The sequence below is a fragment of the Anastrepha obliqua genome, chromosome 3, assembly GCF_027943255.1.
Source record: "Anastrepha obliqua isolate idAnaObli1 chromosome 3, idAnaObli1_1.0, whole genome shotgun sequence".
NCBI lineage: Eukaryota > Metazoa > Arthropoda > Insecta > Diptera > Tephritidae > Anastrepha > Anastrepha obliqua.
In genome coordinates, this window is record NC_072894.1 from 39,274,125 (window position 1) to 39,301,147 (window position 27,023).

At 35.0% G+C, this 27,023-nt stretch overlaps 1 protein-coding gene across 3 annotated transcripts in view; it reads left to right on the forward strand.

Moving 5' to 3' along the window:
* Nucleotides 1–27,023, forward strand: part of LOC129240905 (GTPase-activating protein) — a 57,522-nt gene that overhangs the window by 26,909 nt on the left and 3,590 nt on the right. For all 3 annotated transcript variants that reach the window (XM_054876974.1, XM_054876975.1, XM_054876976.1), the window contains 3 exons: nt 15,051–16,846; nt 16,915–17,192; nt 18,735–18,933. In XM_054876974.1, the coding sequence (XP_054732949.1) occupies nt 15,051–16,846; nt 16,915–17,192; nt 18,735–18,933 (2,273 nt within the window). The remainder of the gene's footprint in view (nt 1–15,050; nt 16,847–16,914; nt 17,193–18,734; nt 18,934–27,023) is intronic.

Below are 27,023 nucleotides of genomic sequence, written 5' to 3' on the forward strand. Positions count from 1 at the left end.
ATGAAGAAAAGGCAAGAAGAAGCAATAGTTAATTTAAATACGCATTTAGCTGCTAGTAAAATACAGTTGGAGGAAATCTGTAAACGAAGCGTACTGAGATTGCAAAAAATTATAGCAGCAAACTCATGCGAAATTCGATATTGCATTTTATAATAAGCAATAGCAGGCCAATTGCTCTGTGAAAATCATATTCTAGGGATCAAAATAAAAAACTTTGCCGAATGAACCATACCTCTAAAACGAATTCTGATGTCCCCCAATTTGGGTCGAACTTTTTAATTTCTTTTCTATAACTCACTTAAATTAATTTTTTCATTTACATATGTTCTGACTAAATAAATTTCTTAAGAGAAAAAATAGATATTATTATAAATAAATGATAAATATTATTATAGGACTATGAATAAGTTCGTGCGGTTTTTTTTTTTCGAAATTTGAAACTTTATTGACGTAAAATGGTTACAAATTTAATATTCAAAGTATTGTCCATCGCTTGCTACTACTTTTTCCCATCTTTCTGGCAATTCACGGATTCCCTTTGTGAAAAATTCGGTCGGTTTTGCCGCAATCCACGAATCGATCCATTTTTTGACTTCATCGTAATTACGGAAGTGCTGGTCAGCCAGGCCATGTTGCATCGATCGGAAGAGATAGTAATCGGATGGCGCAAGGTCTGGACTATACGGCGGGTGGGGTAGGACATCCCATTTGAGCGTTTCTAAGTATGTTTTGACCACTTGTGCAACATGTGGCCGACCATTGTCATGTTGCAAAATAACTTTGTCGTGTCTATCGGCGTATTGCGGCCGTTTTTCTCGCAGTGCTCGGCTCAAACGCATCAATTGTCGTCGGTAGACATCCCCCGTAATCGTTTCATTCGGTTTCATAATACACAACACCCAGCTGGTCCCACCAGATACACAGCATAACCTTCAGGCCATGAATATTCTGCGCCGACGTCGATGTTGAAGCATGGCCAGGGTATCCATACGTTGCCCGACGTTTTGGATTGTCGTAATGGACCCACTTTTCATCGCCAGTCACAATTCGATGCAAAAAACCCTTTCTTTTGTGCCGTTGAAGCAGTTGTTCGCATGCCATAAAACGGCGTTCAACGTCTCTTGGCTTCAATTCATACGGCACCCAATGGCCTACCTTTCGGATCATTCCCATGGCTTTTAAACGTTTGGAAATGGTTGATTGATCAACTCCCAAAGTTTTTGCAACCTCTTCTTGCGTTTGAGCCGGATCTTGATCGAGCAATTCCTCCAATTCGGTATCCATGAACTTTGGCGGCGCACCCTCGCGTTCTTCGTCTTCCAAGCCAAAATCACCACTTTTAAAGCGTGCAAACCACTTCTGGCACGTTCGCTCAGCTAGAGCATGCTCACCATAAACTTCCACCAAGATACGATGACTTTCGGCTGCTTTTTTCTTCATATTAAAAAATTCCCCGCAAAAACACATTATTTGGCACGAAATTCGACATTTTCAAGTGTGGTAAAAATATTGTTGTTTACGCTTCAAATAAAAAACTTATACTGACGTTTGTGCCTTACGACAGTAGCTCTCCAATGAATGTTTGGAAATGTGGATCGATGGAATAATAATCAACTTACGCCATCTGTTGTAAAACCGCACGAACTTATTCATAGTACGAACGAACTTATTAATAAATAAAAATAAAGAAAAAGCATAGCCATTTAGCTGATTTTTTCATGTAAAGGCCAAAAATGGTGATATTTTTAAATTGGGGGACATCAGAATTCGTTTTAGAGGTATGGTTCCTTCGGCAAAGTTTCTTCTTTTGATCTCTAGAATACGATTTTCACAAAGCAATGAGCAATTTTTAAATCGTTAAAAGTTTACACAATTTACGAACAAACAAACATTTAAGAAATATTCGGGCAAAGTTCAGTTTTTTTACCGAAGCCCAACCGTAACCGAACTAAGCTTTTATGGCCGAAGCCGAAGTTTAGTTGTTCTCTACCCATAAGTAAGAGCGTGGTCGTACATGTAAGTGAGTGTAAATTTTCTTGAAAGCCTTCTGTTTTCCTAATTAAAGTAATTCACCTTGGTGTACCTCTCTTAGTAAAGTATTTTATGTTCGTAACTTATATAAGCTGAATTAAATTTAATTTATTAGCATTACAGTAGCTTCTCCAGCCTTTCTAAAACATAAACATTGCATAAAAAAATACGCCTAACTTGCTTTTACATCCATAGCAATTATAAACAAATTATTTGTCTAAGATCACTTGACGCTTGCTACTTATTTGCTACAAAAAGGGGTAATACAAAAATGTTGTTTTGTTTTTGAATAACCTTCAGTAGTGCCCAAATTAAGCGTCTTGATTAACTTGCCGTTTTGCCGTTGTTGCCATATAATTCCATACGGCTTACATATACATACATACATATGCATGCATGGCTAAACAAAAACCATTTATATATGCATATACGTATGCTTTGTAATGTAGCAGGCACACAAAACAAAACAGAAAAGCAAGGAAATGCTAAACTCGATCCGGACCGAATTTTATATACCCGCGCACGTTTTAGTAAGATTTTATTTAGGCTGCCTGTTAAATTTTTCGAATGAAACAAACTCATTGGCGATGAAAGTTATAGCTGGTGACATCAAACGAACGGACTCTAATTTGGTTTAAACGTATAAAGAGTGGGCGTGGTTTCCCTCCGATCTCGCAATTTTTAGGTATATTGGATCTAAATGAGCTGGGGAGAGATATGTGTACATACATATGTACCAAGTGTGGGCGAGTTTTATTAACTCGTTATCGAGTTACACAATTAACTTATTTAGTGGGCGTGGCAACGCATGCATCGAATTTCTTTACTTATGTTCCTCATTTACAACAAATTTAATTAATTTATATACTAGGTGGGCGTGGCCAACCAATACTGATCAAGAGTAAGTTGGTTGCTAAACGTTTCATCGAAATACATATATAAAATTTTGCTCGAGTTATCGGACGGACAGACAGGTGAATATACTATTTACTAAGGGCGGCCGCCGTAACCGAATGGGTTGGTGCGTGTCTACCATTCGGAATTAAGAGAAAACGTAGGTTCGAATCTCGGTGAAACACTAAAATTAACCTGTTAACTGGGTATGACGAAATATTTCGTCATACATAAAAGCCTTCTGCAATGGGCATGACGAAATTTTTCGTCATGGAAATTAATTGTAATATATTGAACGCATTACGTTCTACGTTGTTCTTATCTGTTAAATCTTAAAGTGGTTATATATATTGAATACATTTGAATTATAAAATATTTTATCAAAATAAATAAAAACCATAAGTTAAAAACGATATTCCTTTATTATTTGAGGTGTGATATTACTTATCGCTGCGAAGAAAAAGTCCCCATTCTGAAACGAGTTGAGCAATAGCTAATTCCCCGGTTAACAGGTTAAGAAACAGTTTTTTCTAATAGTGGTCGCCCCACGGCAGGCAATGGCAAACCTCCGAGTGCATTTTTGCCATGAAATATCTCCTCATCAAAATATCTGCCACTCGGAGTCAGCTTGAAATTGTACGCGCCAATTATATATATATAAAGTAACTGCAAGCTACTGGTTTTTTTATTATCACTTATCAATTTGCCGCTATATGGTTCGTGAGCGTGGCTATTGACCATTTTCAATTCCAACCAACCTTGGACAATGAGTAAAGTGGGTACCAAGCTCCATCAAAGTATTTAAATTATTAATTTGTGCTCGAGATATCGTGCCCACGGACGGACGGACAGAGATGGCTAAATCGACTTTTCTCATCACTCTTGCTCTTTTTGTATTCATCTATATCGATTCCTTTGACATACACCTGCTATGCGAATAAAATTATAATACCCTTTTGCACAAGTGTGCGCGGGTATAACAACAAAAAATATGAAAGTGTTATTTGACTCGCCTGCAAGGTAATGGTTTCCTTTTCTAGTTAATTAAAACAATTTTACTTGTTGCTTCTCTGCTGTAGACTTTTTATACTGTTACTTGAATTTTGTTTTTATCTTATATCGTTTTTTGAACAGCCGTATTTGGCGACAAGTTGTCATTGCGAATTGTGAATAGAATTTTTTACGAAAGTCGTAAAAACACTCGAGTTGAACAACAAATATGCGCGAAATGCCTCGCGCAAGTGCAATTTCATAATGTATTTAAGCAATTTGAGTGGCTATTTACACTTGCGATCACATAATTAAGTCACTTTATCTTTTTACAACATTCGCAATATTTTACATGCTGAACTTCTTTCGTTAAATTTTTATAAAAATTTAGTCCGTTGTATAACAAAAACCATACTAATCAAAGTTCCAAGCACTCTACAAAATTCACAAAAATTTCAACAAAATCTCAATTTGAGAAGTCTTCCTACTATGGACTTTTATAGAAAAAATTCTCAAAATCTTATGCAAAAAAAAATAAAATCAATAATAAACACGATTTTTGAGCGTCTCCAAATTAAAATTTTATTGTTCTAAAATTGAATGGACCCATATCTAGAAGTTTTTTAAAGATTTTGATTAAAAAATTTAAATTTTTTTTTGCAATTTGAAAATTTTTTGTAATTTTTTTTATATGCTATATGTAACAGAATGAACTATATTTTTTATAGAATGAATGAATGGGCAATAAAATTCCCAGTAACGTGCAGTTGCTTTGCTGTTAGAAAATAGTATTTACCAGTTATAATAACCGTCGCGTTCGTACAAATTCATTCACTAAATTCAAGCATTAAAACTTTTACTATACAATTCGAATTCTCACTTCAGCGTAGGATCTATTCATTAGCGCTTTTAGCGATGAAGTCAAAATTAGTCCATTTATGCTGTGCCCCCCCTCCTTAACAGTCTAATGTGCGAAAAACGAATATACAAATAATTATATGTGCACACATAAATATTATATATGTTGCCAAATTTCGCAATGTGAATTGCTTTGTAATAACAAACTTAACTTTATTGGGGTACACTTTTCGGGCAACCTGCTATTTAGCAAATATTAAACGTCTTAAAGCACTAATGAATAATTGCACGCATTCATTTGTGTATGGCTACCGGAATACGTTACCGCTTGGTACTTCTTCAAAGTAACTATTATTCACGTTTCTATTTTATTTTCCACATAACTAGTATTTACAATACTATTGTTTCTTTGCTTTGAAATATTTTCTTTATTAGTGGTGCATTGTATGCGCGCAAAAACAAAAGACTAAAGACTCAGGAAGAAAAATGCAAATTCATATTCAGCATTCGACTAACGATATTTCACTGGAAATGCGACTTTTTGTAAAGTTTTTTTTTTTTTTAACTGTGTACATGTATGTGTGTGTACATGCTTTTTCCTAGTGTTTGTATGTCGGCTTCAGCCGAATTCGCGCTTAGTAAGTCTACGTTTTGTAATAAGTTCATTATGCCACAATAAAGAAATAAATGAGTTTCCTCTACCTGGTCATCTTAATTCTTCTTATTTTTTATTAATAGCGATTCTATTCGCATATGACAACTTTATGTTCTTTGGAATTGTTGATTCTTTTGTTTAACATGCTTTTAAATGATTTTTGATTGACAATTGCTGTTAAAAAAAAAACGATTAAAAATTATATTTTAATACTCGTTAGATAATATTTGAGTTCTTGCAACTTTTTTAAAATTCATAATCGATTTTATATAATTTTCTTAAGTGTTAATTGATGTTATAAAGAATATGTACTTAATCAGCCGAATGGGAAATATTCCCAGGGAGTTGTATTCTCGCAGAATTATTTCTTCCCGAGAAAAAATTGTTTATTTCGAAACTCCCGAAGAGATATTGGAGGTACAAAATTCAAGCTTCGAATTCTGCTGTTTTCTACATATGTAGGTATATAATCACTTTTCTAGAATTTCAATTGATTTTCTTTAAAAATTAACAAAAAAGTTATACCCCTAAAAATTCGTTTTTATTATTGCACTTTTTTTTAATACTAAATAATAAAACTCTTTCATAAAATAGTAATATAGTATTTTGCTAAAACTTCTATGTTCTTATTACTAATACTATGTACATAAAAAGATTAAGCAGCATATTTTTGGTTGCTTAGTCTCCTGTTGACCTCTTCATTGCAGCCTTCATAAACCCTTTTGTGATTCCAGGAGTTCCCTGCATCATTCTTGACTCTTGTTGGTAGATTTGCATCTAAAGACGAATTTTTTAGTATTTTATTCTATTGAAAAGTTAAAATTCTCCCTCATTCTTTGCTTCAGAAAATTCGTTTGGAAATGCCATCATATTCTCCTTTTTTTTTTTTTTGAAGAGTGCCAGACGGGCACTTCAACCATTTCACCTCCTTTTTTTATATTTGTCATACCTACCCTTTAACCCAAGAAACAATTTTCCTTTTCGCAGTTCGTTTGTGATAAGAAAAAAGGAATTTGTATCTCCCGGGCAGTTTCTATTCAGAATCGGGCTGGCTGTATATACATACAATCTAAGGACAATGAAATGTATCCAAATATAACGTATCCTAAAAATTAAAAAAAAATCTTCATTTTAAATTCATGTTGATAAAAATTAAATTGGCATACAAATATGTTAAGAAATGAATCTTCCAAGAAATAACAATTCATATAGAGACGGCACTATAAGTGCGCTATTTCTCTGGCCATAGCTATATATGTATATGAACATTTATTTATTTATTGCATCTGCAATTTGGCACAAACGAATGCAATGGCCTCATCAAATTTCTATTCCATGCAATAGTCCGCCCGCATGTTTGGTATATTTTTATTGATTTTGTAAATTCCATTCATACATACATATATATGCTTCTTAAAAGCATCCACGTTACTCTTGGCTTTTTTTTAAACTTTGCATTCCTCATTTCTATGTTGCTTCACAGCCAAATTATATTACGCCCACAATACCTAGCCTTAGTTGAGAAAACAACTGTGACAAAAACAGAAATAAGACATGTGTGCATTTAAATATGTATATTTATGAGCATACGTATATATATATGTGTGTATGTATGAATGTAGTATATGTAGCAGTTCTGTGATGGCATTCTAATCGCAACCTAGCTGATAAAATTATTTCTCCTCATACTACTTAAGCTTTGTTTTTTTTTTTCTTTTCTACTGCTCACTTCCCTTATATTTGCAGTTCATTCATTTGTTGATTTGCTATTTGCACTTCATTTCCGCTCAGTTGCTATTTTTTCATTCATTCATTCATTTTTATTGTTGGTTTTTCGGCTTTACATATATGACGCCGACTGCTAGTTTCACGTTGCTCCGAGTGATTTCATATCACACTCTCCCATCTCATATCAGTACTTATATTTAAATATATGTATCGTATGTATGTGCATGTATGGGCTCTTTCGTATGGATAGTATGCAGTTGCGGACATAATAATCGGGAACACCTTGCTTTCAAAGGGTTATAATTGTCTATGATGCTTTCCATTTCAATTCAACCGGGCTATTCGGGTCATGTTCTTCGATTTCGATGTAACTTAAATATGTTGCTCTCTGGTCAAAATAATGAGACACGTATTTTTTTGTTCGCCCGAAAAAAATTTTTTTCAAGAGTTATCGGCAATTTTGTTTTTCGCCTCAAACTCGATTTTTTTTAATTATATAAGAAAAAAATTTTTTTAAATGCCCATAACTTAGTCAAAAATGAACCGATTTTAATAATTCTGAGTTCAAAATGATCGTAATTACTTACACAAGCGACTTCATGTAGAAACAATTGCAAAAAAGTAGTTGAAAATTTTTTATTTAGTAAAAAAGAAAAAAAATTTAAATTTTTTCAAAATTCAATATTTCAAAAAGTGTATTTTTTTTTTTTTTATAACTTTTTCCAAATCAAGAAAACATGTCAAACTTTAATTGAGCTGCATGCCTAGTAGCTAAAATGCGTTGTTTTTGAGTAATGAATTTTTGAGTAAACACCCTGTTTCGCACTTTTTGGTTTTTGAAAAATAAAAAATTTTCAACTACTTTTTTGCAACTATTTCTACATGAAATCGCTCGTGTAAGTAATGACGATCATTTTGAACCCAAAATTATTAAAATCGGTTCATTTTTGACTAAGTTATGAGCATTTAAAAAAATTTTTTCCTTATATAATTAAAAAAAATCGAGTTTGAGGCGAAAAACAAAATTGCCGATAACTCTTGAAAAAAATTTTTTTCGGGCGAACAAAAAAATACGTGTCTCATTATTTTGACCAGAGAGCAACATATTTGAGTTACATCGAAATCGAAGAACATGTCCCGAATAGCCCTTTTGAATTGAAATGGAAATAATCTATATAAGAAAATTTTTTTTAATTGCTCATAACTTAGTCAAAAATGAACCGATTTTAATAATTTTGGGTTCAAAATGATCGTCATTACTTACACGAGCGATTTCATGTAGAAATAGTTGCAAAAAAGTAGTTGAAAATTTTTTATTTTTCAAAAACCAAAAAGTGCGAAACAGGGTGTTTACTCAAAAATTCATTACTCAAAAACAACGCATTTTAGCTACTAGGCATGCAGCTCAATTAAAGTTTGACATGTTTTCTTGATTTGGAAAAAGTTATAAAAAAAAAAAATACACTTTTTGAAATATTGAATTTTGAAAAAATTTAAATTTTTTTTCTTTTTTACTAAATAAAAAATTTTCAACTACTTTTTTGCAATTGTTTCTACATGAAGTCGCTTGTGTAAGTAATTACGATCATTTTGAACTCAGAATTATTAAAATCGGTTCATTTTTGACTAAGTTATGGGCATTTAAAAAAATTTTTTTCTTATATAATTAAAAAAAATCGAGTTTGAGGCGAAAAACAAAATTGCCGATAACTCTTGAAAAAAATTTTTTTCGGGCGAACAAAAAAATACGTGTCTCATTATTTTGACCAGAGAGCAACATATTTAAGTTACATCGAAATCGAAGAACATGACCCGAATAGCCCGGTTGAATTGAAATGGAAAGCATCCTATAAGATTTAAAAAAAAATTTACCTTGTGAAAAATCAGAATGACGATTGCAATTGGAGTGAAAAGTTAGGTTAGGTTAGGTTTGGCAGCCGCATCGCACATACAGGTAGAGATAACGATGCCACTTAGACCACGAGATGGGTCCGTTCTGAGCCTCGGGGGTTGGGCTACATTTCCCACTCCATATTGAATCATCATGAGCTTTTGACAAAGCGCAAAAGGTTGTTAATACCTAAAGTGTATAGATTATCTAAATTCTTAAGAAGTTGGGTTTTAAAAATCAGTTCCTGCTTCTGGCTAAAGCTGGGCATTGCAAAAAAGGTGTTGAATTGTTTCCAACTCCTCCTCATTTCTGCAGCTACGACAGAAATCATGCGTGTAAACTCCTAATCTCCTTGCATGATTTCCTATGAGCCAATGTTCCGTGAGGGCCCCTACTAAGGTCCTAATTTGAAGTCTACTCAATTTTATAATACTCTTGGACAGACGAAGATTTAGCCTTGGCCATTTTTGCCTAGCAATTTCACAGGTGTTAACGCTAATCCATCTTTGATTTGCAGAACTGATTAGTGCGTCCTTAATAAGAAGCTTGCAACTTGCCAGAGGTATCTCCATAAAATTACTTGTGTTTGGCATACAGATACCTTCTCTTGCAAGTTGGTCTGCCCTACAGTTCCCTAGTATGTCTCTGTGGCCTGGAACCCAGCATAAGACTATACGATATTGTTTGGCCATCTCATTTAGAGATTGGCGACAACGTAAGATACTCTTTGATGTTGTTTGGAATGCATCCAGGGCTCGTAGGGCAGCTTGGCTGTCTGATAAAATGCAGATATCTGTTGATGATATTCTGTTTATCTTTAACCATTTTAAGGCTTCATGAATAGCGTTTATTTCCGCTTGAAAAACACTACAGTGATCCGGTAGTGTAAAAGATTCACTAATAGAAAGCTCTTCGCAAAATAAACCTGATCCTACGCCGGTGTCCATTTTAGATCCGTCCGTGTAGATCTTAACGGGGTTGTTGGATGTGGGATCTTCTTCAAGCCATTCCAGTCTAGAAGGGATTTTCATTAGGGTGCTTTGCTTTTCGAAGCAAAGAATGGGAGGGTGATAATCTCAGTCACTGGGTATATCCATATAGGAATCTAAGATAGTTGAATGTCCATGTGTGACAGTCCTCCATTGTGAGTCTTAAAGCGGAGCAGGCCGCTGAGTATTTGCAGAAGAGAGTGAAAAGTTGAAGTGTGTCTAAATTTAACCAAACGTGGGGATGGAAATTTTCCGTAGAAAAAAAAATCTATCCGAAAATAAGTGGGATTTGTAATTTGTTTTCAGATATTTTTTCAAAAACTATGAGAGAACCGGTTCAGGGCACATCGGAAAGAATAGCTTGAAAGAGAATCGCATTCGGGAACTCAAGAATTTGCAAATAAATTCAAATATTTCAAATATACAGAAATAAATGTAAACGAGAATAATTGGCTGATAATTTGGAAAAAGCGATTTGGCAAGAAAACTACGCCAGAAAAAGATTAGTATAAATGTGTATAACTCTTGTTAAGACTGTATTGTACGTAAGAATAATTATGTGGCACATACAATCGTCGCTCGATTTATAAGGCAAAGAGTTAACTAAAAATAGATCATACAAATAAATATTTTGTCTTTTAATAACATATTTCAATTAACTGTTAACTTAGAAAAATTTGTTTAAATATTTACATATAAAAAATTAATAAAACCAAAACTGCCTTTATATATTGTCCCGATTTTTATGTTTGACACTGTATACTTGTTTTTGAGTATGTACTGTATCTATGTGCGTGCTACAATTTCTGATTGGCTCGTTTTGCAGTGGGTTTTATTGGTATTCTGGAAGTTTTCTTGAATGGAGACTCGCGTTTTCACTCCCCAACTCTCTTCAAGCAAATGAGTTAACGTAACACCAACAAATGCCTTTACCTCTTTTCTGTTCAATGAAATATTTCATTCAATTTCTGTGCATATTCTTATCAATGAGTTTGGTTGGCAACATTTTGTTAATTTATATTTTTCTCTTTTGATTATTCAAATTAAAATACACTACACACAAATCGAAAACTTTTCCATTTTATCAAAGAGTGATCTAGAAGCTTAAGCACTTATCAAAGTAATTTATTGGATTTGGGGGGAGGTAATTTAAAGTCTTTATCGGTGTATGTATGTATGTATGTATGTATGTGCACATGTACTACTAGAGCTAAAATTATGTATTAACACTTTTTTAAGAAGTTTTTGCTCGTACATATATAGCATAATAGCAGTTTTTTATTACTTTTCGCTGCGCAAAATTAATTACACTTCCGCTCAGGTATTACGACAAATGTCCGCCATTCGCTGAAAATCCATCGCATGCATATATACAAATGTATATTTATATTATTCTTTTGCAGGTCGCTAGTTTTTCGAGCCGTGTATATGTACATATTTCGCCAACTCTTCTACGCTACACGGTTGTTCTCATTCCCTTTAGTTATTCTTTTTCCTTCGATGAATGACTTTGACTTTCCGCTGAAAAGAAACAAAAAAAACAAAAGAATGCGGCATACTGCCTTTTATGCGAGCGATGTGCTAACGCCGGCTGTCTATCGTCAACGCCATGAATGGCAGGAAGTCACGTTTTAGCTTCCTCTGCTTGCGGCATTTTCATATGTTTTCTTTCATTTTTTGCTGACGTTCCTTTGCTTGTCACATTCATTATATTCATGTGTGTGTGTATGCAGTATTTCTTTTGAGAGTTTAGCCCCTAATAATTAGCACTTTTACCGCCATCACTAGTTTTCGGCAATTGACTCACAATTTAGGCATTGCAGTGCCATATTCATTCATTGATTTCTCTTAGCGTTCGTGATTAAAATTTATTAATCATTTAAGAAGCTATAAAGCAGGCACGTCAAGGTCGCAAGGCGTGATGGAACTTGTTTTCATTGGCCATTGAATGGCGAAAATGTCTGTATTCTTGTTGTACTCGTATACTATGTATATATGTAAGTATATTGTTTGTACATAAGGGTGACTGGGTGTAAAAATGAGAGTAATGCCTATCAAAAACATCAGAGCTGGAAATCGACTACATAACGTTCTAACGGCTATTTTCTTTCGCCTATGAAAGCATAAGTCGCACCTCTTACATTGAAAATTGCTATGAGGGCACAATTAAGGTAGATATACACAGAAGTTGGTGGGAAGATAAATAAAGAAGGCTGTTGGAGTCATAAATCACATTACTGCGTATATTTTTCCAAATGAAAACCAGTATATTTAACTGGAGAGTCAAGATTAAAAGATAGAATCTGACGCAATAAATGTATGCGTATAAAAAGTAAAACGCGTATCTATGCAACATGCGTGGGACCTATACTAATAATACCTCAGAAGCGAGAGCTGATACAACAGCAACACCACAACAATCAACAAATTCACGAGAAAAACATGAAAAGAATGGCGAAATCATGTTGAAAGGATGCATTCTGATAGCCATATGAAAAATGTTTTTCTTTCTTGGTGTTTCACCGAGAACCGAACCAACGTTCTCTCTGTGAATTCCGAATGGTAGTCACGCACCAACCCAGTCGGCTCCAGTGGCCGCCTGACTAAGTTATGAGCAATTAAAAAAAATTGTTTCTTATCTAATTAAAAAAATCGATTTTGAGCCGAAAAACAAAATTGCCGATACACGAATACCGATAAGTGGCTCATTATTTTGACCAGAGGGCAACATATTTGAGTTACATCGAAATCGAAGAACATGTCCCGAATAGCCCGGTTGAATTGAAATGGAAAGCATTCCCTAGTATTTCTGCCAGATATTGCGGCGCGCCATTAAATATACAGAGATTTTTTGGTACGCCCGGTTATCCAAATGTATGTAAGTCCATAAGAGGGGCGCAATACTATTGATAATATTTTATTTTCATTTTTTTTTTTTTATAATTTCATGGACACCACTTTTACATTCTGTCAAAAAAGTACTGTGTTTTGTTCAATAAAACGCAAAATAATTGTGTTATCATCAAAATTTACTTTGTCGCCTTCAAAATAGGCTCCATTCAAAGCAATACACATATGACAACGATTAGTCCAGTCATCAAAGCACCTTTTAAACGCGTTTGATGAAGAGACGTTTTTCAGCTCCTTCAGCGAGTTCTCCTTAATGGCCTCTATCGACTCAAAGCGGCGTCCGCGAAGTGGCAATATAAGTTTTGAGAAAAGGAAAAAGTCACAAGGGGCTAATTCCGATGAATACGGTGGTTGTTCGATTATTTTTGTCGAGTTTTTGGTCAAAAACTGTGTTCACAATATCAGCCTTCTGCCGTTTCCTACGCACATTCTCTTTCAAATGTTGCTTAACTTCCAAATAATATTCTTTATTTACCGTAGAACCATTTGGAACGAATTCCAAGTGCCGTCCAGGATAATCAAAGAAAACGTGTAGCATGACTTTCACTTTTGACCGACTTTGACGTGGTTTCGGCTCATGTGGATAGCGCCATTCAGCCGCCTGTTGACTGGCTTGCATGTCAAACTCATATAAACACGTCTAATCACTTGTTGTGATGCGCTGGATAAACATTGGGTCCGAATTCACTTGCTCAAGCATGTCTTCAGCCACCTTCTTCCGATGAATTTTTTGAAAAAAATTCAACTCTCTTCGAAAGAGTCGAGCAGCCACGCGCCTCATGCCCAATTGATGTTGTAAAATGTTGCGAATCGATTTGTGAGACACGCTAAGCCCTCGAGCTACCTCCCTAAAACTTAATGGTTTTCCAGCACCATTTCCTTGACTTTGTCAATGTTATCATCCGTGGAAGACGTTGATGGGCAAGCAGATCGGAGTAAATCTTCCTCGACTTCCCGGCCCTCTGCAAAAGCCCTATACCCTTTTATAAACACAGTCGCTGTAGGCTTTCTGCAAATTTTCAACGATTCGGCACACGAAATCTCATTCAAACACACAAAATTTAAGACAAATTCTTCACACATCCACATCCGCTCAAGGGAGTGTCCGCTTAAGAGTGCGTAATACGTTCCGAAAATTGTACTCAAAACTTGGTTTAGGAAAAAATTTCCGCCCAAGGGAGAAGCCCGTCTAATAGAGGTATCCATATAGTGAGGGGGTTTACTGTATTAAAATATGTTTTGCCCTATGCCATTAAGGGGGTAGTATGGTATTTTTTTTCCCCTTTTTTTTTTTTAAATTATTCTATAACATCTTAAGATTATTGTGTGAAAGTTTGAAGTGCATTAGAGTAAAATTGACAAAGACACAAAGGATTAAGTATCTACCTCTCCAACCGGATTTCACGCTGCCGAAAATCTTTAAACGCGTTTTTCTCACACTTGCCTTTTTTACGGTCGGTGTCCACTGTAGATTCATATCTACTGCACCGATTCTTTTCAAATTTGGTTTTTTTGTTTCTTTACTTTATTCACGAGGTAATTTTGTCATATTTTAAAACAACAAAGTTTTCAAGTTTTTTTTATGAAAAATCGGTGTTTTGACTTCAAAGCGCTTTAAAAAATTAAAAAAAAAAAAATTCGACGTTGTTACCTGCGAAACTTTATTAGCTGATGAAATCAATTTGGTTTTTTGATTTTAGTTGATCCAGTAATGGGACACCGCAATAAAACTTTTTTATGAGACGTCCGCGAAGATTCGCTGCCACCAACTCATTTCTTCATAAAAATCAATGAAAATTTCACACAATATTCTTTAAATATGACTTTATAATGAAGTAATTTTAAAATTTTGAATAAATCAACTGTGTCGACAAAAAAAATTTCGAAAAATATGTTTGTTTTACACCGAATTAACCATACTACCCCCTTAAGAGCGGTATTGCAATTATAAGAAACTACTTTCATCTATTCTTCCCGAAATTTGTATTTTTTTACAAATGCATTGTTTCAATACTTTGTACAGGTATAATGACGAATTTCCTGCACTTAACATACTCGTATGGATGCTATTAAATTTTAATTTCTTTTTTTTTCTCTTTTCTAGGCGAAGCTAAAAACTTGAGTAGTCGCAATGCGGCCAATACCAGTTGCAGCACACAAGGCGTACGCGATGTGTACTGTACAATTGCTCTCGACCAAGAGGAAATTTGTCGCACGCCTACCATCGAACGCACATTAGCGCCATTTTTTGGCGAGGAATATCAATTCAAAATACCACGACGCTTCCGTTATCTATCCATATATGTGTGGGATCGTGATCGACACATGAAACAAGATAAGCCAATTGGTAAAATAGCTATTAAACGCGAAGAACTGCATAAGTACAATCACAAAGATCATTGGTTTCCATTGCGACCAGTCGATTCGGATTCCGAGGTGCAGGGCATGGCCCACATTGAGGTGCAATTCGAAGAGGTGCAGCCGCCCGTACATGAACAGCGTATAAATTTGATACGACCCAGTGATTATGATCGCAGTGACATCATTGAAGACATTAGCCATCACCACCAACATCAAGCGCACCTAAATGACTACAAAGAGAATAGTGAGCTGAGCAATATACAGCGTGGCTCGCTGAAATCTCGTGGTTTATTCGGTACACATACAGAACATACTACGAATTGGAAAAATGCGAAGGCAACTCGTTTGGCGCGTGCCGCAGTTCGTTGTATCGAATGTGTCGACTTGACTAAGAAGAATGGCACTTGTGATCCGTATGTAATTTATACCGCTACTTACACGAACAAACGACAAGTGACGAGACGCACGAAAGTGCGGGAAAAGACCGTAAATCCTGAATTCGATGAGACAGTTTACTTTGATCTCTGTATTGATGCTGATAATGCGACGACTAAGTCGATTTCTTCACATCACGATGCCAGTACAACGAACTCCAATAAGGGGTATACAATTTATCCGCTCGGCGGTGCTGATCTTTGTGAGATATCCATTGCATTGTGGCACAACTCTGCGGGTATGGCGGACAAAGTATTCCTTGGTGAGGTTAAGATACCCATTTTGAATAAGCAACAACAAGTTGCTGCGCAACAATCCGCCTGGTATTTTCTGCAGCCACGTTCAGCCAGCGCATCAAATCGTTCGTTATCGTCGACACCGCGTTCATGCGCCACCCCACCGGGAACGCGTCTCAGCTGCGATAGCACGATCGGCACGTTGCGCCTCAAACTGCTCTACACCGCTGATCACGTCTTCCCGCTGGCGACTTATGACGACCTAATGAACCTGCTTTTGGAATCGGTCGATCAACGACCCATCACTGTATCTGCCGTCTCTGTACTAGGCGAATTGGTGTCGTGTAAGACGGATATGGCGCAACCATTGGTGCGACTTTTCACACACACCGGCCGCATTGCATCAATCATCAAAGCATTGGCCGATCATGAAATTTCCAATCTTACCGATCCTACAACGATTTTCCGCGGTAATACGCTTGTTTCGAAAATGATGGACGAAGCCATGCGATTGTCAGGCCTACCTTATCTACATCAAACGCTGCGTCCGGTGCTAGCTCAAATTTTGATCGAAAAGAAACCCTGTGAAATAGACCCATCCAAGGTGAAGGATCGTTCGGCAGTCGATACAAATTTGAATCACCTACAAGACTATGTGGAACGTGTATTCGATGCGATCACGAAAAGTGCGGTGCGCTGTCCGAAGGTGCTGTGTCAGATATTTCACGATCTACGCGAATGTGCTGGCCGACATTTCCCACGTAATCATGAAGTGCGTTACTCGGTGGTGTCCGGCTTCATATTTTTGCGTTTCTTTGCGCCAGCTATACTTGGCCCCAAGTTGTTCGATCTGACAACAGAACCACTGGTAAGAAGTTTATTGTGTCAAAATAATAATAACTAATAAAAAATGTTTTCAAAAATGTTTGATTACAGGACCACCAAACAAATCGCACATTGACGCTGATTTCCAAAACGATACAATCACTTGGAAATTTGGTGAGCTCTCGTTCTTCACAGCAGCCAAACAAAGAAGAGTATACCGGGCAGCTGTATAAGAAGTTCTACACGGATAAGCATGTTAAGGCGGTTAAGCATTTCTTGGAGGTGATATCCACACCAGGCGAAGATTCGCGAATGTCGGGTGATTCAGCTTTATTGCCAGTTGTGTGCCCTGCGGATGGTACACTCGAACCAGTATTACTTAAAGAAGGGTAGGTTAAACAGCAAAATTTTTAGATTACATAGATTAAATGACTTATGGTGCATTGCAATATAATTAAACTAATATAAACATGTTTTCGCTTTGTTCTTATTTTGGAAAAATATTTACACCCATGCACTACTACTCCCACTACCAATTCATCACAACGAACTCCAAATCGTTGCTAATATCTACCATAAACTCATGTGATCGTGTGCATAACTAATACATTTACTAACATAGTGATGGGTAAGGATTATTCTGATTAATTGCAAATTTGAAGCATTTTCATTTGATTTTTTTTTATTATTTTGTTTATTAAAACTTTGGTTATACAACATTTCAAAAACGAATCATCACAAATTTGTCCAATTGTCATATCCAATTATTAACGATCAAATATCATTTGGGACATTTAAATGTTATCAATAAAACGCATTATTTCACAAAACAAGAAAAATACAATATTTTCGGTAAGTTCGATCGGAACCGAACTGTATGTGCCCGGTAGATCATTGGGTCATGTGTTAAAAAGTACGTTTTAGCTCAGAGACAATTTCCCTTTATTAGGGAAAAGTCATATCGAATAACTATTACATGGTTTAATAGTATAGACGTTTTTACGGAACTTTCTTCTTTACTTCTTTCTTTCATACATTTATCTAAAACGAGTAAAGGAAATTTACTATATAATTACCGTTATTTGGGGTTGAGGTGTACCAAGTTTTACTGACATCGTTTAAGTTTTGACCCGAGCTATCCCTTGAGCATACCGGGGAGACAGACTAAATCGACTTCTCTCGCTGTTCTAGAAATTTTTTATGTGAACTTTTTTGCATATGTTCCCATATCTATCTTGATTTGGACTGTTATATGTATTACCCTAATCCAAATAAACATGGAATAGCAATAGTTCTTAATTTTTGTCAATTGTCATGTCAATTGCTAAATAAAAAATAAAGTTCTATAATAATATACAAGCAGTTTTTTATAAAAATTTGTCGGTATTTTTTTATCGTTTGTATAATTTATTTTTACCTTTACATATTATATTTCAATTATGTATGTAATTTTAATTTAGTTTATTTATTATTTTTTTAATTATTTTCTTTTTTTTTAGTTTTTGTTTTCTTTTGTATTTTTTTTTTTTTTTCTTTTGTAATCATTATTACTTTCTTTTTTAATTTGTTTTTTGTAATTATTATTATTTTTAGTTTTTTTTTTCTTTTGTAGTTATTATTACTTTTTTTTAATATTTTTTTTCTTTTGCAATTAATATTATCTTTTTTTTATTTATTTATTTTTTTTTTATTTCTTTTTGTTTTTTTATTTTATTATTTCTTTTTTTTTAATTTTTTATTTTATTATTAATTTTTTCGATTTTTAATTTTTTTATGTAGCTTTAGCAATACATATGTAGCTTCTATAATTTTATATATGATGTAAAATTCTCTTTAATTTTATTTTAATTTTATTTCTTATGCAATTCTTACACTCTTCTATCTAACTCACCACGCTAACATTAAACTCACCTACACTCTTGCACATTCAGAATGATGACAAAATATCCACAGTGCCGTAAACGTTTCGGCCGTAGCCGTTTCAAGCAACGTTATTTTCGCCTAACCACAAAGACCCTCAGCTATGCCAAATCGAAGGGCAAACAACCCATCTGTGATATACCATTGTCGGAGATTGAGCGCGTCGAACAACTGAACGAGAAGAGTTTTAAAATGCAAAACTGTTTTAAGGTGAGTACTAAATGTTCGCATTCTAGCACAAGCGCACACAAATGAAGGCGAAATATGAGGGAAAAATTGAAAACTTCAAATTGTACCCACATAAGTAATGCCCACGTGATGGTACAATGGTGTCATGCATTTGTTATTGTGTAATTGCACGTAATTGTACAGCCTTTTTGGTTGGCAATGTCACAACACCATCGCTATTCAGTTAGGCCCCAATTGGCTACTGATATATGTAGTTAGTTGCTTATTATTGTTGACGAATTCCAACATCTCATGAAGAGTAACTTGTGCAAAACTACTTTGTAGCGCATAAAATGTCGAACTCAATTGTGGGCGCCACACAAGCAAATTTTTGTGAAAATCTTTTTTTTTTATTGCTTAAAAAAATATGAATTATTATTTGATGTCAACTTGGTGATAGACGGCATTAGTGCTTGATTTCTTTTGATATTTATGACGGTCGCATCTGCCGTTTCATTTGCTGATTATTTACATTGCATGCGTTGATATTTACAGCTACAATTTGTGTTGCTTTCAGGAGAAGAATTAAAAGTTTAATTTAAATGAGTAATAACGTGAAAACACTGAGTTAATAACAAATAAAGTTAAGTTAAGTTATGTAAAAAAATACATAATAACAACATTTATGCCGTTTTTTTAGACTCGGCTGCCTCGTCAATTTATTCTGCGTTCGCTTTTATGAAAAGGAAGACAGATATTTATATTATATATATATATATAATTGGCGCGTAAACCCTTTTTCGGGTGTTTGGCCGAGGAGAAGACAGATATTTACTTACCTAAAAATAACTTTTTTTTTCTGACTATTCGTAAATTAGTGTCTTTAGTGAACCATATATCTGTATATATACATTGCATCGGGTCATACTAAATGCCGATTTAAGAGTGACATTACGCTTTAGGAAAAGTTCCTTGACAGTTTTGTGTTTGGTTAATCCAGTTGTGTGTTACTGAGTTCTAAAATAAAAGTAGAAAAAAAAATTGTTAAATTCTTCTGTATAATAGTGAACAGGGTGACCAATCGAAACAGGAGGCTAAAAAAATTATTCTATGGGTGAACCCAATGCAATATCGCATGTAAACTTATTTCATTACCCAAGAATTGAAAATTAATCAAAAACAGTTTGCAAAGTAAAGCAAAACGAAAACTATGAGAATTTTTTACTTCACCTAATATATGAGTTTCAAATATTCATTTATTTAAGTATTTATTTGCATATTTAGTATTTGAAACAATAATTTCTTACAAACAATTGTACTTAAATTAGAGCATCGTATTCAGAATATCAGTAAAAAATGTTTTTGGCAAAGAAAAATAAGGATAGATGTTGAGATTTGGTTAAATTCGCAAATAGCCCTTCCAATAGGTGCATTACGTGCAAAATTCGTTTTCGCATTATCTGCATAAAAAGGCAATGAAACAAGAAGATACTTCGGCGGAACATTCAAATTTATACTTTCTGAAAGTTACTGACAGTCATAAACTCCTTCGATAGTGCAAAAAATAAAAGTTGAGCTAATATTGATCTTCTTTTGTCAAGGGGCTTCAAATTGAGCAGCGCTAATCGTGCAATATACGAACGCATAGGATCCGAAATACCCAATGAACGTAAGGCAAATTTTGGAAGCACCTTCTTCGCGTGATAAGTTAAATACCTCTCTTTCTTTTAAGTAACATAAAATGCATAAAAGGTTATGTAATATAAAGAATAAAAAAATTAACTAATAAGAAAAAATTGTTTAGATATTCGACTTTTAAAGTTGGCAACGCTATTTTTATGGCGACAACAACATCTTTGAAAGCTGATTGATATTCAGAGAAAAATGCTATTTTTTTAATACATATATTATAAATGATATAAATGACCACCACGACCACGCTCACAGGACAATATCCTTTTCCTTGAATTTTCCATAACCGAATTGCAAAGTGGCTGCCCTAAGTTCCCGATAGCCTCACGAATTCATTCCATGAGGTCTTGAATCGACCCTAGGCTGTTGGCGTAGACCTTCTCTTTCACGTGGCCCCAAAGAAAAAAGTCACAAGGTGTTAAATCACAAGATCTTGGTAGCCAATTGTTATCACTTCTTCGAGAGATAACACGGTTCGGAAACTTTTCGTTGCTTGTGTGGTACGTAGCGCCGTCTTGTTGAAAATAAACGTTGAAAATAAAATAAATACTATCCAATTCCGGCCATAAAAAATGTTAATCACCTCGCGATAGCACAATCCATTCATTCATAACACCTGTTATTGGAAACCTCTTTACAAAACAGAAATATTGTTGGAAATAATATATATTTTTTTTTTTTTGTTTTATAGTCATTTATTTTTTTGAATAGGACATCTGGCGCGGATACGAGTTATATGATCCATTCGGTCAGTCCAATTTTGGCCGTATGGAAACCAAAATTTAGTCATTTTGGCTCGAGAGCGCTCGCCATTCACACTAACGGTAACTCCTTTCTGATTTCGAAGGGACTAAGGACCGATGATGCTGCCAGCGCTTTATGAATTTTGCGAACAGATTTATTTATTTTATTGTCGAAGTAAATTTCTACAATTTGGAAGTTTTGTTCTGGCGTTAAACGATTCATGATGACTTGCCAAACCTTACTGAACACAAATGTCAACACAGTTTGCAATTCTCAGCTGTTACACCATAGTTATCGATAGTTCTCGTGCTAAAAAAACACCCTATATAAGAATGTTTTACCACTTCAGCATGGATGCGTTTACATCCGAGCGTCCAAGCAGTCATTAGGTATAAGAAAAAAATCCTTTATGTGAAATATCCGGCAGTACTTTGTGTCTTTACGCACTTTTCTCTATATTTATTTATATGCAGACATAAAGACTGGCCACGTCTCTCAGCGTGGTTATACTCAAAACAATAGTAATATCTTGTAAAAAACAAACAAGTATTTCCCAAATAAAATATGCAGATTTAGGTGCGCCTGTAAAAAGAAAACAGCAACCGGGGAAACCCACTGCGCAAATATTTTCACCTAATATTTACATTTGAATACAAACTTACATAGAGGTATATGCATACGCTTCTCAACATCCGTACACTTGTATCCATACATTTTTTTACAACTATGCAAGGCGCGGAAATCGAAATTTCCCCTTAATGTAAGCATTCAACTTTCTATATACATATGCATATGTACATACATATATGTAATTATTACTATGTAAATGAAACATAAAAAAACTTCATGTAATTTTTTTATTTGCGTAAACTCGCATTTTCTTTAATGAGCCACGATTTCACCTATTTCCAGCGCTCATTGTCTAAGCAGCAACATCATTCAGTGTGTACGTTTTTACTTTTCTTTGAATTAAGTGAAGATTTACATAAATTCTTTGCTATAATTAAAAATGTACATTGTTTCGCATGATTCCCACACATTTGTTATCTATGTTGTATGCCAAGCGAACATAATTTTTTTTTTGTTTTGTGATAAAATACAGTGTGTGGTTATGTATGTACTTACAATTGAGTTATAAACTAGAGAAGATGTAAAAGAAAAATAGTGTATGCACATTAACATAATTTCAACGCCCACAGAGTAAAGTAGCGCGCCACTTAAACAGACATACATACATACATATTTTATTATTACTTACATATGTAGCAGCTCCATAGCACCACACCATGCCACTATGACAGACAACTATGACTTCGCCAACACATTAAACACTACCTATTCGCAGTGAAATCATCGTTTGATGTTGACGTTGGTTCAGCGAATGCGAATTATGTTGCACATTGTTTTATTGTATTAACCACTTTTGTTCAAAACGTACCGAGCAGCAGAATTGTATTTGCAATAGTTGTTGCAACAATAAAAGCGCTACATAATGAACATCGCGTTTCACACGAAACAAACTCGGTATACCATCTAGTGTTATTCTGATTTGCAACGCGATTGTGGAAAATTTGTTCTCAAGTGCTTCTCTATGGCGCCCTGATAGTTACCACATGCTGGCTTGCGCGCCATTAACACTTTCCCTTGCACAAATAACTTTCGTTGAATAATTAATTGCATTCGGTGTGCTTTTTATTTAAGATATTGTAAGTGGCATTTTCGAAAAGGTCGTTGTGAACTTGAAAATTTTTCCGCCTAAACTGCGAAGAATTTCAATTACAGCTTGAGTTCGGTTGTTCTTTTGGTAACACCTTAAAATATACTATTTGAACTTTAAGGAAATCCTTGGGCGGATATAAATTTGGGGTATTTCAGTAACATACCCGTAAAAACGACATTCTTAGGAACCCAGTAAAAGATGGTGCTGCATTGCGGGTGGAGATTTCTCAATAAACTCTTCAAAGGCCAGCTCATTATTTAAGTGTCAAGAAAAAAGGAAAAACAATTCTTAATTGTAACTTTTATTACTTAATTGTAAGTGGGATAAAAGGTGCTGCATCCTATACAAGTTAACTTCAGATCCTTTCCGCTTAACGTGAGTATAGCTATCTTGCGACCGAATTTTTTTCCTCTCCTTTAATGAGAGCTTATCCGCGTGAAAATTAGGTACATTAGTAAACTCGCAAGTGAAAGTAATTTCCAACTCTCCTTATTTTATCTTGAAATATCTACAAGTAAGATGCATATATCCACTTTAGAGACAATGTTGTCGTTATTGTAGCTGATTTCCTATCCCACAACTCAGTCGATATTCCAGATGGGGGAAACGCCACAAAGTGTTGGCAAACGCTCGATTTTTGGAAAAAATGATCAATCACTCAAAGCTTTAATTTCATTTCATTAAAAATAAGTAATTCAAGGGATTTGTAAATATATTGCGTGTTGCAATAGGTAGAGTTTCACGATTTGGTTTCACTAACACTGTTACGAAATCCAACCCTCCAACAAAAATTTCAAAGGTGTTTTCTTCCTATGAAGTATGTACATTAAGTTAAATTAAAACTTTTAGTATATATGTTTGATAAAAAATACTTTCAATAGATGTACTCTCTTGTTTAAAATGTTAAATGCACTGTACTATTCACATTTAAGCTCATATATATACATATATTTATACACTAGCAAACCCGGCCCCCTTCGCTGGGCACACTAAAATAGAATAGATATGGTTTAGAACAGAAAATATATGGTTTTCATATTATTTATTTCTTTATTCTTTATTCAAGCGCTTTGGCATAAACAATATTTTTTGTTTTTCTATTTGTTTTTAAGTAAATATAAAATATAAATTGAAAATCAGGAAAAAAGAAGATTGTTTTTAAATTTCAAATCAACGCATATGAATAAACAATCGTCTTTTTTCCTGATCATCCATGAATTTTTCGTTTCAATTTATATGTTTTATTAAGCATTGGAGCTTTTTTAACCATTATCCATTTATATTTTTCAAAAAAAAACGAAAAAAATTGTCCACGAACACATAATTTCATTCGGATTTCACATTAAATTCTCAAATTTCGTAAGAAATTATTCACTGTTCTAAAATCCACTCCAAAAAAATTCACAAACAATTTTTACATGTTGCACTTAGGTCTTTTCCTTATGGCATCCAAATCAGAAAGAAATATTGACACATTGTAACTCACACTGTCAATTTGACAGTTCAGTTCCGCCCCAAGCGTTAAAAAAGTAAGCGACAGTATGGCTGGTTCAAAAGAACGCTGTACCCGTTGCCACTGCTCCGAATTACAACCAAACTTTACGAAACCCATTTTCAATACTTACTTAACAATGTGCATAAGTTTGGTTTAATTCGGTGCAAAGACACGGCGGGTCCACGTTTTGGCATATATTTCGAGACCCTAGTCATCAATAAGTATGAAAATTACCCCGTATTAAAGCACTTATCAACAGCTTTCATTTGATACCCATATTGTACATACACAACCAAAGGTTACCCGGGTCCACGTTTTGACCTATATCTCGAGACCCCAGTCACGTAGCGGCATGAAAAATACTCTGTACTAAGGCATTCACCAACAGCTTCAATTTGATATCCATATTGTACAAACACATTCTAGGCTCCACGTTTTGGTCTCTATCTCGAGACCCTAGTCACATAGCGGCATGAAAAATACTCTGAACTAAAGCATTCACCAACAGCTTCCATTTGATACCCATATTGTACATACACGTCCGAAGGTTACCCAGGTCCACGTTTTGACCTATATCTGGAGACCCTATCTACCAATAGGTATTCAAACTATACGGAAATCATCTTCAATACCTACTTAACAATGTGTGTAAGTTTGGTTTAATTCGGTTCAAAGACACGGCGGGTCCACGTTTTGGTATATATTTCGAGACCCTAGTCATCAATAAGTATGAAAATTACCCCGTATTAAAGCACTTATCAACAGCTTTCATTTGATATCCATATTGTACAAACACATTCTAGGGTCCACGTTTTGGTCTCTATCTCGAGACCCTAGTCACGGAGCGGATGGAAATACTCTGAACTAAAGCATTCACTAATAGCTTCCATTTGATACCTATATTGTACATACACATCCGAAGGTTACCCGGGTCCACGTTTTGACCTATATCTCGAGACCCTATCTACCAATAGGTATCCAAACTATACGGAAACCATCTTCAATACCTCCTTAACAATGTGTGTAAGTTTGGTTTTATTCGGTGCAAAGACACGGCGGGTCCACGTTTTGGCATATATTTCCAGACCCTAGTCATCAATAGGTATGAAAATTACCCGGTATTAAAGCACTTATCAACAGCTTTCATTTGATACCCATATTGTACATACACAACCAAAGGTTACCCGGGTCCACGTTTTGACCTATATCTCGAGACCCCAGTCACGGAGCGGCATGAAAAATACTCTGTACTAAAGCATTCACCAACAGCTTCAATTTGATACCCATATTGTACATACACATCCGAAGGTTACCCGGGTCCACGTTTTGACCTATATCTCGAGCCCTATCCACCAATAGGTATCCAAACTATACGGAAACCATCTTCAATACCTTCTTAACAATGTGTGTAAGTTTGGTTTAATTCGGTGCAGACACGGCCGGTTAGCGAACACACACAAAAAGTTGACTTTATTTTATATATAAGATTTTTTTCAGTTTGTGTCCGAAAAATCCAAATATCTTACGGAACCCTATTTTTTTCAAAATAAAATGTAATCCATGTTACTCGTGGATAATGTAGTTTTCGAATGGTGAAAGAATTTTTAAAATCGGTCCAGTAGTTTTTGAGCCTATTCGTTACAAACAAACAAACAAACAAACAAACAAAGTTTTCCTCTCTATAATATTAGTATAGATATATAGGGTTTTTCAGTAAGTGCGCTTCAACTTTTGAACTTTTTTGAATAAAACACAAACGGTTTGACTTTTTTAACTAATTTTTTTTTATTATCGAGTTTGAACATATACATTTAAGTATGAAATTCGATTTCTTTTGAATGACCACCGCGTGCACGTTTTACGAAGTCCAATCGTTGAACCCAATTTTCGACCACTCTTTTGCATAAATCGGCCGAAATTCCAGCAATTTCGCGTTCAATATTGGCTCTGAGCTCACAAATCGTCGCCGGCTTGTTACTGTAGACCAATGACTTCACATAACCCCAAAACGGGACGGCTTGTTAAATGGACCGCAAAATGGCCGTAATGCTCTTAAAGTAGCAGCAACAGAACGATTATTTTCATAAAAAATTTGCATGATTTGCAATCGTTGCTCAAGTGTGTAGCGTTCCATGATGAAATGTATACTAATGAAGTTTACAAATGACAAGCGAAAAATAAAAAATATTGCGTCGTTCGCCCTCCCTATCGGAAAAAAGTTGAAGCGCACCTATTGAATAACCCAATATATAATTAGCGCTTTTTGGTGTCTGGCCGAGATCCTCCTATTTCTGGTATGCGCCTTGATGATTTCGCAAAATGGAGAGACCTACGGTTTTACGCCGCCTCCGAACGGCGGATTGTTTTTATGAGGAGCTTTTTCATGACAGAAATCACTTGGACGCCTGCCATTGTCTGGCGGAGAACGACCGTTCTTAAAAAAAACTTTCTATTAATCGGTGTTTCGTGTACCCGTTGAGA